The 14,066-nt window shown below is 41.6% G+C and overlaps 1 protein-coding gene across 1 annotated transcript; it reads right to left on the minus strand.

Annotated features, from left to right (window-relative positions):
- Positions 1-2,955: 2,955 nt before the first annotated feature.
- On the minus strand, positions 2,956-4,784 carry ptrh2 (peptidyl-tRNA hydrolase 2). Its single transcript, XM_014137894.2, has 2 exons — positions 4,659-4,784; positions 2,956-3,643 (listed from the first exon to the last, which is right to left on the minus strand). Exons 1-2 carry the CDS (start codon positions 4,696-4,698, stop codon positions 3,102-3,104), a joined length of 582 nt encoding a protein of 193 aa, XP_013993369.2. The 5' UTR covers positions 4,699-4,784; the 3' UTR covers positions 2,956-3,101.
- Between the last annotated feature and the right edge of the window lie 9,282 nt (positions 4,785-14,066).

Here is a 14,066-nt window from a genome sequence, read left to right on the forward strand (position 1 = left end):
CTAAGCAATGTTGTTCTGCTATTTTTATTGACTTGGCCAAAGCTTTTGATACGGTAGACCATTCCATTTTTGTGGGCCAGGTAAAGGAGTATTGGTGTCTCTTAGGGGTCTTTGGCTTGGTTTGCTAACTACCTCTCTCAAAGAGTGCAGTGTATAAAATCTTCTGTCTCAGCCACTGCCTGTCACCAAGGGAGAACCCCAAGGCCCGATCCTAGGCCCCACGCTCTTCACAATTTATATCAACATAGCTCAGGCAGTAGGAAGCGCTCTCATCCATTTATATGCAGATGATACAGTCTTATACTCAGCTGGCCCCTCCCCGGAGTTTGTGTTAAAACGCTCTACAACAATGCTTTCTTAGTGTCCAACAAGCTTTCTCTACCCTTAACCTTGTTCTGAACACCTCCAAAACAAAGCTCATGTGGTTTGGTAAGAAGAATGCCCCTCTCTCTGTAGGTGTGATTACTACCTCTGAGGGTTTAGAGCTTGAGGTAGTCACCTCATACAAGTACTTGGGAGTATGGCTAGACAGTACACTGTCCTTCTCTCAGAACATACCAAAGCTGCAGGCTAAAGTTAAATCTAGACTTGGTTTCCTCTATCATAATCGCTCCTCTTTCACCCCAGCTGCCAAACTAACCCTGATTCAGATGACCATGCTAGACTACGGAAACGTAATTTATAGGTCGGCAGGTAAGGGTGCTCTCGAGTGGCTAGAAGTTCTTTACCATTCGGCCATCAGATTTGCCACCAATGCTCCTTATAGGACACATCACTGCACTCTATACTCCTCTGTAAAGTGGTCATCTCTGTATACCCGTCATAAGACCCACTGGTTGATGCTTATTTATAAAACCCTCGTAGGCTTCACTCTCCCCTATCTGAGATACCTACTGCAGCCCTCATCCTCCACATACAACACCCGTTCTGCCAGTCACATTCTGTTAAAGGTCCCCAAAGCTCACACATCCCTGGGTCGCTCCTCTTTTCAGTTTGCTGCAGCTAGCAACTGGAATGAGCTGAAACAAACACTCAAACTGGACAGTTTTATTTCAATCTCTTCATTCAAAGACTAAATCATGGACACACTTACTGACAGTTGTGGCTGCTTTGTGTGATGTACTATTGTCTACCTTCTTGCCCTTTGTGCTGTTGTCTGTGCCCAATAATGTTTGTACCATGTTTTGTGCTACTGCCAAGTTGCTATGTTTCTACCATGCTGTGTTGTCATGTATTGCTGTCTTGCTATGTTGTTGTCTAATACCCTGACTACACCGCTCGCATTGTGTGCGAGCGTTGCAAAATAAATTTAGAAATCTGTTATTCAATTATTGCACCCACACTGCTTGCGCGCGTTGCCAAGGGCTAAACTAGAAGTTCTTTCTATTTCTGACGCAGATCGCGCTGCAAGTCCTGCCTCTCCCATCTCCTCATTGGTTTATAGAAGCAGGTACCCACGTGCCATCTCATTGGTTATACCCACGTGGGTGATTGAAAGACGAACTGTGTTGCCGGTTGTCGTGGTAATACTATGAAAGTTTAGATGCCAATCACCATATAAGTTCAAAGATGAACAAGCCTGGAAGGAGGAGAGATGACTAGAAACGATTCGGTTGGCCATTTTATGTGTGGATTAATTGTCAGAGTAGAAGACCATGTGCATTTCAGGTAAAATAACAACCTAATGTTTATATCCCAGGACAAATTAGCTAGCAACAGCAAGCTAGCTAAATAGGACAAATTAGCTAGCAAGTGCAAGCTAACTAGCTAAATTGCCATAAATGTTTAATGCTTTTCGACTTGTCCCCAAATTAATGTCATTGGTTCAGAGTTTGTTTTGATATTTTAACCTGCGTGTCGTGATCACGTTTGGTGTAGGGGGACAAAATAAATGTATGCACGATGGTGCACGTGCGCAGCCGGTTTGGGTTCCGTGTTAGGTCTCTCTTGTCGTGATGTGTTTTGTCCTACATTTTATAATTTGTTTATTTTTAATCCCAGCCCCCGTCCCCTAAGGAGGCGTTTTGGTAGGCCGTCATTGTAAATAAGAATTTGTTCTTAACTGACTTGCCTAGTTAAAGGTTCAATTTAAAAAAAAAAAGTTAAATGGCTACCACAGCATTCTGGAGGCGATACGCCATCCCATATGGTTGTGCTTAGTGGGACTATCATTTGTTTTTCAACAGGACAATGATCCAGGAAAACATATTTTGATTTAACACTTTTTTGGTTACTGCCTGATTCCATATGTGTTATTTCATAGTTTGATGTCTTCACTATTATTCTACAATGTAGAAAAAAGTGAAAATAAAGAAAAACCCTTGAGTGAGTAGGCGTGTCCAAACTTCTGACTGGTACTATATATTTTAAAGACGTAGGCTAAATAAATCACTGTGGAGCGCAGACCAAGCCGTAACAGTTTGAACCCAAGGGCTAGTGTAGGCAATAGATGAGGGTACAACCTACTATTGTACACTAATCTTCCAACATTACTATGGGTTGAAGAACTGAATATGGCAACTTTCGGGATGAATCAAAGCACTATTTTTGATTCATCAATATTTTGTGCGTAAAGGCTCTCCAAACCAGTTTATGATTAATAAATTATTTCCTAACCTTAAATCTACCAATTGGTGCTGAGACCGAGACAAATATGCATATATTTAGATGGCTTCCTTTCATTGATCCATAATGTTCTGAACCCGTTCTCTCGATAGATAAGATAAATGTACTGATAACCCCACAAGAAAATCTCTTGGCCACCAAGTGGGAGGGTTTTCAGCAGTTGAATGAAATGTATTCAGAGTGCGCAAGGTAGCCAGCAACACCTGCAGAGCACATTACACGACTGAATAAGGTAAGCCTGAATACCAAATACTTAGAAGTGTTTAAGAAAGGCGTACATTTCCTTAGTCTGAATCAACCCCTTACTGCAAATGTGAGGACAAGAAGACATGATGTTTGGACCTTTTAATGAAAATGAATGTACAGTTCCCAAATGACAATTTCTCCATTAAAAAAATACATTTTAAAGTGGACCATGATTATCCTACTTCAAATACAACTAATACAGACAACTCATTTCAAGTCCTATTTCGTGTCTAATAGAGCTTCAAGTGTCCAGTGACTTTGTCCACAAGATCAGCTGCTCCAGGGCCTACTCCCAGCACAGTACGGGATCCTGGCGCTATCTGGGTCCTCCCTGCATCTTGGATCAGACTGACAGGCAGCCCTACCTCTTTGGCATGGGTTAGCAGTTCTATCAGACTGTCCTCATCTGGAGCTTTAACCACAACCTTGGGTTGGCCACAGTACTCCCATTGCTTCAGAAGCTCAGGGTTCCTGCGCTGGACCTGCTTATAGGCCGACACAGCGGCGTGTGAGCACTGGGCGGCCACTTTCCCCTTGCCCATCTTCAAGTCGGATCGGACCACCAGGATCATTTTGAACTCTCCTCCTTCTCCCATGACGCTGGTGGCCGTTTCACCCCTGCTGCCATTCCCCATCGCCGCCCTGCTGTCTTTGGAAGAGTTGCTGAACCGAGCCCGGAAGTGCCAGCCAAGGCAAAGTCCACAGCCCACTCCTCCCAATATTCCAATGGCTACCTGGCCGTATAGGGAATCCATCTTGAGACTTGTCAAACCTGAAAGTTAATTTAAGGCTGTGAAATTATTAAATGCAACCTGTGAATTTATTGGAGGCTACATCTCTTAGCTACATAGTCTATTAGGGCCCTATAAAATCAGTTTTATTTTTTGCCTGATTCCGTTTTTCCCTAAATTCCGTTTTCCAGGTGTCCATTTTCCCCAGTTTTATTTCAGGTCTTTGCTATCGAAAATCACACTTCTAATTTAATACGAATAACAACTTTATTGGATGTTCGAGGTCAACAACAATAATGCTTATACCACATCAGGAGACCACTTTTGAGGTCTGGGGAAATTGAGAAATTTCGATTTTTGGGTTATAGTACCCTATCATTCCAGTGGGCACCTAGCAAGAGGATGTTCAGTTATGTTTTTGGATCTATGTAAATAATCATGATATCATTCTGGCAGGTATGCATAGGCTACTTTGTAGTTAACATTGAATCTACCAGAAGATTTTTCATTAGCATCATCGCTAACGGCTACACGTAAGTGGTAGCTGGGTAAGTGGTAGCCGCACACACACGTTGTCTCTTCAGAAAGTTGCATTAACTAAGAATCACTGATGCATTATGTTTGTCTTTTGATAAACGTGTGCTAATTCATTTAATACATAGTTGATTTCCTAAATTTAATACGTTTGTTGTTTAATTGTATCGATTCCGTTCGCATCTCAGAATTTATAGGGCCCGCATAGTTGGCTAACTAGTTTGGAACTAAAATCACCTAGCTATCTAACTTTACCCTAAATGTGTTTCCACTGCAGACAAACATTGACCAGTCATCAGTTGATCTTATAGGATTGTTGAACATACAAGGGCTGGGCACATGCATGTTTATTTATGGTAACTTAACTGTTTGAACAAAATATTCAGAACTGAGAGTAGGCTACTTTCAAAGCATCTTTTCTACCATTGAACAAGCATGTAGTTAACGCGTTATCTAGCCTGAGTCAACTTCGCAATATCACCTCAAGGGAGGCATAATTCGTATCCTTCATCAAGTTTTTACCTGCTCCGGGAGAGATCAACACGCTTACATTCGTCTTCATCTACCGTCCACTTCTGATGACATCATAGTAAAATACACTGGGAACGTTTCAGGCTCCCGGTATGAAGAGTAGGCATCAACTGGGAGATGCACATAAATTGGGTCTATCTCTGAGTTTATGCAGCTTTTTAGGTTTTATGTTCTATTAATAATCAAGATAATTGGAGTATTTAAAAATAACATGGTTCAATTTCAAAGTATTACTATCCCATGTATTTCAATCAAAGATTATCTCGGTCAATCTTTTTAATGGTGGATCACACGTCAGAGTAAAAAAAAAGATGTAATAATCATGGCCAAATAACGACTGGGCACTCAAGGCACGTGCCCAGATATCATATTTACATGGCAAAATCTGTAGAATTTGCTTAGCTTTAAAACGGCAAAGATTGCTCTTCACCCCATTATTAGAATTGCATGAAATTTGTTATAAAATTGCTAAATGTTCTCTCAAGACTGCAAATGTTAAGAAAACGATTGCACTGATTCGTTGCTCTCGAACACACCCTGAGCAGGTGCCGCTCAGTTTTACCTGACTTTGAAGTACCTGGATATACTCATTGCCTATCAGTTAATGGATGGGGCTTAGATCAAAGCCCATCCAAATGATAAGATGTTTTGTGGTACAACTATACACCATTCCTATTGGCTCGAGGTCTGCACTTCAGCGGAAGACTGAAGAGGAAGCGAGACACCAATAGAGATAGATATAGGACTCATCTTTATATCTGTGCCTTTATAGCGTCTGTGACGCCACAAGCGCCTTTGAGGTAATCTCAATTTTGAAGTAGTCAATTTTCTTCTTAACAATTGGCTGATCCCTCCTGATGATCTGTTTGGACATGTCTCCAACAGTGTCATCATGAGGAATCAGCCAATGAAGTTGGAAGTCCCACCCAGTTGACTACATTAAAATGGTGGAAGTCCTTAATGGCGCTGCCCATGCTTAAATAGCCTTTTGGCCACAAGAGACCTCTATCATTCTCTATGGACACGCCCCACTGTTTTTTTTCTGGTTAATGAAAGTCAGTGAATTAACTAGACCATACACAGCTGCTATTGCATTGGTATCTATTGGAGACATACACAGTTAAGTAGATCGGAACTAATATTTTTTTCAATGGTAAACGGCCTCAGTGAACTATCTTCGTTTATCTCCCATCTTTGGTACACGGTCCATGGAATAAAACACACGTCTGTTTCCTGTGCTGCGGGGTTTGACAGCTCGAGAGTGAATGGAGAGGGTAGGGGGACTATTTGTACCGTTCATGTCTGCTCATTGTCGTGGTGTGTTCATAATAATAGTTAGGAGAATAACATTAGGACAAATACAGTCTGTCCCCATTTGACATTAGGCTATCCTCCATCATCAGCATGTCTTTGTAAAATGCCAGTCTATCATCAGGTTACTGACGCGTGCCAGTGCCAGGTTTTACTCAGGATAAAACAAGGTTGACATTGATATAGCTACCTTAACATATTTTGAGCTACTCTAAAATCAAGTAAGTGAATAAAATAGGGAGTCCTTGATGAATGCAAATGTTCTAGTGTCTTGGAAAAAACCTGTTGGCAGGCTTACGGGTGAACATGCTTTTATAACAGTGGTAGGATCTAGATAATTGATGCCATGGTGTATGAATGAAACCAGGTTAGTGTCAATTAAACTATTGTCTTGTGAGTTAAATCAGGTCATATGGGTTTTATGGTTTTGAAAAACACAAATTAACCGTTCTATTCTGTTCTATAAAGTGAGTAGGCAGTCATTTTGACTGGATATGAATAATAAACTGAAATATCGCTGAACTGTTTAGTCATTCCCACCTCTGTCCTCAACTTATACTAAGTATGTTTATTTAACACACATGTTGTTAGTATTTAGTATTCTGATTTCTATATAGTATCAGAAATAGCAGATTCTGAAATTTCCAAAACCCTTACCTTTGCCAAATAACTCTTAAAATATCACTTTTCCCACAAATAATTGCTGTTCCTTTGCACTCCACATGTGAGCATGCGCAGAATATTGCCTACAGTAACAAACTAATGAAAGTGCTATTCATATTCAAATGTTACACAAGACATTCATAAACCCAACCAAAGTGTATTCTTTGTTGCTCTTTTGTTCCTCGATAACAACACAACATCAGATCAACTCCTTGAATGCCCTACTCCTTGAAGTTTGTAGTTGTCTAAAAAACACTATATTTTGTTCAAAACATTTTTTACCCTTTAGTGCAGTGGTTCCCAACCAGGGGTACTAGTGTAACAGGTGTGAAATGGCTAACTAATTGAGTTTCAATTGGTAACAATGCTTTGTGTTCAGATGGTCCCTGGTTCAAGCCCAGGTTGGCGCGAGTACAGGGACGGAAGCAAAACTGTTACATTGGTGCCGTGACCCGGATCACTTAGTTGGGCTCTGCCTAGCTGCTGGGGTTGCTGCAAAGGAGAAGGTCAAAGGGGGGTGAGTGTAACCGGTGTGAAATGGCTAGCTAGTTAGCGGTGCACGCTAGTAGCGTTTCAATCAGTGACGTCACTCGCTCTGAGACCTTGAAGTAGTTGTTTCCCTTGCTCTGCACGGGCTGCAGCTATTGTGGAGCGACAGGTAACGATGCTTTGTGGGAGGCAGTTGACGATGTGTTCAAAGGGTCCTTGATTCAAGCCCAAGTTGGGGCAACACTGTTACACTAGAACTGTTGCGTGTACTTGGCCTATACACATGGGGATACTTGAGAAGACTCATAAGACCATAGGCCTACTGGTAAAATGCACATGAGGGGGTACTTCAGGGGTACACCAGGCAGAGCAAAATTGTTGGTGGTACAGTAACCGAAAAAGGTTGGGACCCACTGCTTTAGTGTGTTTACTTTACTGTATTTGTAGGGTACTAGGGGGTAACTACCCCCCTGGGTTAACTGCCCCCCCCCCCCCACCTTGTAATTCACAATAAGACCACAAGATGTCACTAAAATATTTCCCCAAAACTTTCCCTGGCTGCCACTGCTCTTGCTCAACGAAAAATGTCCTCTGTGTCATCACAACTTTTGGAGATATTACAACAAAACAATTCTTTTTTAACATTTGGAAAAAGTTGTAGATCTAACTTCATTGGAATATATCACAATAGCTGATGCACTTTTGTACATCACGCTGTTCTGTACATTTGACCTTATTTTAGCGCCCCAAAAACATAATACTTCCAGGTCAACTGTAATATGAATACCACTAAAGCACAATTTTCCAGCAAAATCAATGACGAGACATTCAAGGTGCCCTTCTCTGCATGATTGAAGAAGGCAATGGAGCTCTGCTGGGTCTTTTGCGTGGTAGTGAAAGGGATATGTCTTTTTTGACCCGATGTGTCCAACTTATCACCTAAAATGTAAATAAAACACTATAAAGAGTTTTTATAAACTCAGCAAAAAAAGAAACGTCACTTTTTCAGGACCCTGTCTTTCAAAGATAATTTGTCAAATACAAATAACTTCACAGATCTTAATTGTAAAGGGTTTAAACACTGTTTCCCATGCTTGTTCAATGAACCATAAACAATTAATGAATATGCACCTGTGGAACGGTCGTTAAAACACTAACAGCTTACAGACCATAGGTAATTAAGGTCACAGTTACAAAAACTTAGGACACTAAAGAGGCCTTTCTACTGACTCTGGAAAAACACCAAAAGAAAGATGCCATGGTCCCTGCTCATCTGCGTGAATGTGCCTTAGGCATGCTGCAAGGAGGCATGAGGACTGCAAATGTGGCCAAGGCAATAAATTGCAATGTCCTTACTGTGAGACGCCTAAGACAGCGCTACTGGGAGACAGGACGGACAGCTGATCATCCTCGCAGTGGCAGACCACGTGTAACAACACCTGCACAGGATCGGTACATCCGAACATCACACCTGCGGGACAGGTACAGGATGGCAACAACAACTGTCCGAGTTACACCAGGAACGCACAATCCCTCCATCAGTGCTCAGACTGTCCGCAATAGGCTGAGAGAGGCTGGACTGGGGGCTTGTAGGCCTGTTGTAAGGCAGGTCCTCACCAGACAACACTGGCAACAACGTTGCCTATGGGCACAAACCCACCGTCGCTGGACCAGATAGGACTGGCAAAAAGTGCTCTTCACTGATGAGTCGCGGTTTTGTCTCACCAGGGGTGATGGTTGGATTTGCGTTTATCGTCGAAGGAATGAGCGTTACGCCGAGGCCTGTACTCTGGAGCGGGATCGATGTGAAGGGTCCATCATGGTCTGGGGCGGTGTGTCACAGCATCATCGGACTGAGCTTGTTGTCATTGCAGGAAATCTCAATGCTGTGCGTTACATGGAAGACATCCTCCTCCCTCATGTGGTACCCTTCCTGCAGGCTCATCCTGACATGACCCTCCAGCATGACAATGCCACCAGCCATACTGCTTGTTCAGTGCATGATTTCCTGCAAGACAGGAATGTCAGTGTTCTGCCATGGCCAGCGAAGAGCCCAGATCTCAATCCCATTGAGCACGTCTGGGACCTGTTGGATCGGAGGGTGAGGGCTAGGGTCCTTCCCCCCAGAAATGTCCGGGAACTTGCAGGTGCCTTGGTGGAAGAGTGGGGTAACATCTCACAGCAAGAACTGGCAAATCTGGTGCAGTCCATGAGGAGGAGATGCACTGCAGTACTTAATGCAGCTGGTGGACACACCAGATACTGACTGTTACTTTTGATTTCTGTTAGTTACATGTCTGTGGAACTTGTTCAGTGTATGTCTCAGTTGTTGAATCTTGTTATGTTCATACAAATATTTATGTTAAGTTTGCTGAAAATAAATGCAGTTGACAGTGAGAGGACATTTTCTTTTTTTCTGAGTTTGTCTCATTGCATACCTATTTGAAGTTGTTGAATTTGAATAGGGTTTTTAGGGCAGCGCTAAATTCATATTCATAATTAAACTGTAGCTGTCATGGTTTTTGAGTCATGATGGCTCGCAGTGATTACACAAAATTAACAATTGATTGAATTAACTATTGCTGAACTCACAAGTAATTCACTTTACAATCACCATTAGAAGAGGCTGTACGGCACAGAATGAGTTACGTCGTTACACTTCACAATTTAACATACAGCGTCAGAGGGGTCAGTTTAAAAAAACAAAAACATTTCACCAATACTATTGTCTATTACCATGTCAATCAATGCTTGAAAAGGAACGCAGTCGCTACAGTCCCATTAGTTTTCATTGCAGCCTCGTTTGAATGCTGCGGTTGCGCAAATGTGTACGGATCAGGGTTTTAAAGACTGCTGTGATTTAAAATCTTGCATTATTCAAATAATATTTAGTGCCATTGTACATAATGGATTGTATGGTAAAGGAACAACAATGAAAGAACCAAGAAAATTAATGTGCAGGTGAGTTAAAAAGAGGGACTTTACATCAAATCTCCTCATAGTGAGGATATTAATGGTGACATGTACAACACCATTTCCCCACCCCTTCCATATTTTATTTTAATAATTCAAATAAGACAATTAGACTTAGCTTTTAAGTATTACTTATTAAAGAATTGAAATAAAACTGATTAAATGGATTTTAACACATTTGTGTGAAACCCTATGAAACTCTATGCCATAATCTTCTAGCAGGGTAACTGGCACTTTAAAAACAATATTTAATGAAATAACTAAAAGTGTCAACTGTAGCCATTTATTTACCTTTATATTGTATTTGCCAAAGCATGACCTTCATCCACCTACCATTTTTTTCCCCCCCAAACGTTGCTTTTTTGTGACAGCAATTAGACATTGTTATTAGGGGGGGGGCTAGTTACCCCCTAGAACCCTATTTGGGATGTAGCTTTTCAACAGGAAAAGTTCCAAAATCACTGGAGGAAGACTATAAATCTGCTATTTTAGAAGGGGACCAACTCCTGACAGAATGTTAGGTTATAGCTTGAGTGCAAGAAGGACATATTCTTGTTACATTGGCTCTCTATCAAGGTTTATTCAAACAACATGCCATGCATTATTATTTGTTTTATCTTTCTTGGCTTGAGATAATGGATGTAGGCCTATTACAATAGCATGCCATGCATAAGTATTTCATTATAATGCAATATGTGTCACAAATGTACACTACTGTTCAAAAGTTTGGGTTCACTTAGAAATGCCCTTGTTTTTGAAAGAAACACACTTTTGTCCATTTAAAATAACATCAAATTGATTAGAAATACAGTGTAGACATTATTAATGTTGTAAATGACTATTGTAGCTGGAAACGGCAGATTTTTAAAAAATGGAATATCAACATTATCATCAACCATCACTCCTGTGTTCCAATGGCACGTTGTGTTAACTAATCCAAGTTTATCATTTCAAAGGCTAATTGATCATTAGAAAACCCTTTTGCAATTATGTTAGCACAGCTAAAAACTGTTGTCCTGATTAAAGAAGCAATAAAACTGGCCTTCTTTAGACTAGTTGAGTATCTGGAGCATCAGCATTTGTGGGTTCGATTACAGGCTCAAAATGGCAAGAAACAAAGAACTTTCTTCTGAATCTCGTCAGTCTATTATTGTTCTGAGGAATGAAGGCTATTCCATGCGAGAAATTGCCAAGGAACTGACGATCTCATACAACGTTGTGTACTACTCCCTTCACAGAACAGCGTAAACTGGTTCTAACCAGAATAGAAAGAGTGGGAGGCCACTGAGCAAGAGGACAAGTACATTAGAGTGTTTCTCAAACTAGACAGACGCCTCGCAAGTCCTCAACTGGCAGCTTCATTAAATAGTACCCGCAAAACACCAGTCTCAAAGTCAACAGTGAAGAGGCGACTCCGGGATGCTGGCCTTCTAGGCAGAATTGCAAAGAAAAAGCCACATTTCAAAAGATTGTGTTCCCCTGTCCAGTGTCCACAGACACTGGACAGGGGAACTCTGCCTAGAAGGCCATTATCCCTGATTCACCTCTTCACTATTGACGTTGAGACTGGTGTTATGACCCCCTTATCAGTATGACTTTTCAGTGGTAATTTAGGCCATGTCTTCTCCAAGACATGACCTGAAAATCTCCTCACCCTGGGTGTCTTCTCAGTTTGGTCTGGGTAAGGCTGCCATTCATTTTCTTTGCTCAATCCACATAGATTCGTTAGATGCCTTTTCCAGTAAAGTTATGATTACTTTATTTTTAGAGCTTTAATTAGTCTTGATCTCATGGGGTAGTTACTAGGCTAATTATGAAACATCCGCTCACATTTACTCTTGCCTGCCATCATATAGCTTTTTGGTAATGTTGACACTTGAAACCAGTGCGTAGCATACTGCATGGAGAGGGAGTGTTGCTAGAACTGCCAGCCAAAAACATTTCACATTTAATTTGACGCGGTTATTTAGACCTATGTTGTTACTCGATTTAAACCATAGTTTTGCGTTCGAAGCGTAATAAAGCCTAAATGATTTATCATAGTCCAAAAACGTGTAGGTGTACACACAGCAGTATTCTAGAATATTGGATTTCATACTTTTCCAATTCTCAGCGCAGCTCAAGCAATTCTTCCAACTGTCAACACATACAAATGAATTGAAGACGCGTTGCATGGGAATTGTGTGGAGTTGAGTATTCGGGCTGTCCATCCCCTGTGGATGGTGGTCTCAGAGCAATGTAAATTATATCATAAAGGGACGCCGGACTATGACAGTTGGAGAAATGTCTTGAGCTGCACTGAAAAGTATGAAATCCAACGGTTCAATATTCTAGAACACGGCTGTGCATACCAGTACAACCAGTATAAAACCTTAACGGCGCACGGGGCCTCATGCACACAGCCTGTTGTTTTGAAGGAAGTACTTGCGCAATCGAGTCCGGTTCTTGCACATGTTGTGCTCACTGATGGATTTAGAACACGCGCTGTTTTGTTTTTTTCAGCAGTATTTTGAAATGGCTGATTTGTGAAAACGACATGAGTAAATCAATGATCGTCCTCGAATGATGAAGCGCAGTCATTTGTGATGCTGGGAATTTGTCAACATTTTTGCATCAAGTTGCGTCAACACAGCCAAACAACAGTCCCATTGACGCACGAGAGTAGACAAGACATAAAGCAAGGTGCTTGAATAGCTCTCTGCAACGCAGCTGGACATGACTCATGACGCATATTGCTCTCCTTTTTGGATGACTGTCAACAGACTTGTCAATCCAAAGGTTTTTGGTTTCAGCCAAAGCTACTTCTCTCATGCAAAAACAGTCAAGGTATGATTAGAGACAGTTAGTTGAACTTGATATCTGGCATCCAATACCTTTACTCCCCCTAAACTTTAAATGTCTGGGTTAACTTTGAGGGTACAAATCAGTCTGTTGTGCTGCACCAACTCTCACGTAAATAGCCTCAGTGACCTCACTCTGCATTGTTGTTGTTTATGCTCCTACATGTAGCCTTTAAACTCAACACTGACACGTTTTAATGCTGCTGTATTATCAGCCTACTATAAATACTGTCTGCAGGCATCTCTTCCAACCCTGTATTTGTCTTAGAAAGAACCAGTAAAACATCGTACATTCTCTGTAGTGTTGGTTTTTAAATATCCCGCTCATTCACTTACCAGGTTTAATGAATTTTATTTGTAATTAGGGATGAACTGTTACATACCTATAGGCCGCCCTATACCAGTCAGCATTACGTTTTCATTGTCCATCACATTTGTTCCAAAGGCAGCCAGCTAGTATTTTCACAAAGGAAAAAAACATGACCCTACTCTGGCCTCAGAATTCCTATCTAGAATCTAAAGAGCCGTCATGGGGCCCATGTAAAGTCAATGATGTACATTGTCTGCTGTCTGTCAGCCCAGTCAATGTGGAAACTGGATCCAGGGGCCCTCCTGCATTGGAGCCGAGGGCACTAAATAGAGTGATTAAGAGGCTGTGTGACACTGACACTTTCACCAGATTGTGAGCTGAGCAGTCTGCGTGCCAGTACTCTCAGCTCTGAGCTCTCTGTCTCTCTCACACACACACAAACGCATATCCTCAGAAAAATGGGGGTGGACAGGACACTGGGTTTAAGTGTCCCTGCTATGTCTCACTCTTACCACCTCCTGTCGGGTTCTGGTCTGTAACATCCCATAGAAAGACTGTGTAGCAGAACAGATGTGTCTAGATGCAGAAGGATGGATCCTTTCACTGAAGTACCTGAGAAGGGAAGCATGGTCAGAAATGTTGGCTTGTTAGTGTATTCTTCAGAAAAACATGTGGTGGATAGAATCTCTTATCACCATTGGTCCTTATCGCTGACATATGATCCTGTTGTCTAGATACTATAAAGGTTACCTTGCATCTGCGCTGTTCTACTCTGTTCTTCAGAGGCTGCCTGTTTGTGTTCATTTCGGACAT

This window comes from Salmo salar, chromosome ssa13, assembly GCF_905237065.1.
Source record: "Salmo salar chromosome ssa13, Ssal_v3.1, whole genome shotgun sequence".
Classification (NCBI taxonomy): domain Eukaryota; kingdom Metazoa; phylum Chordata; class Actinopteri; order Salmoniformes; family Salmonidae; genus Salmo; species Salmo salar.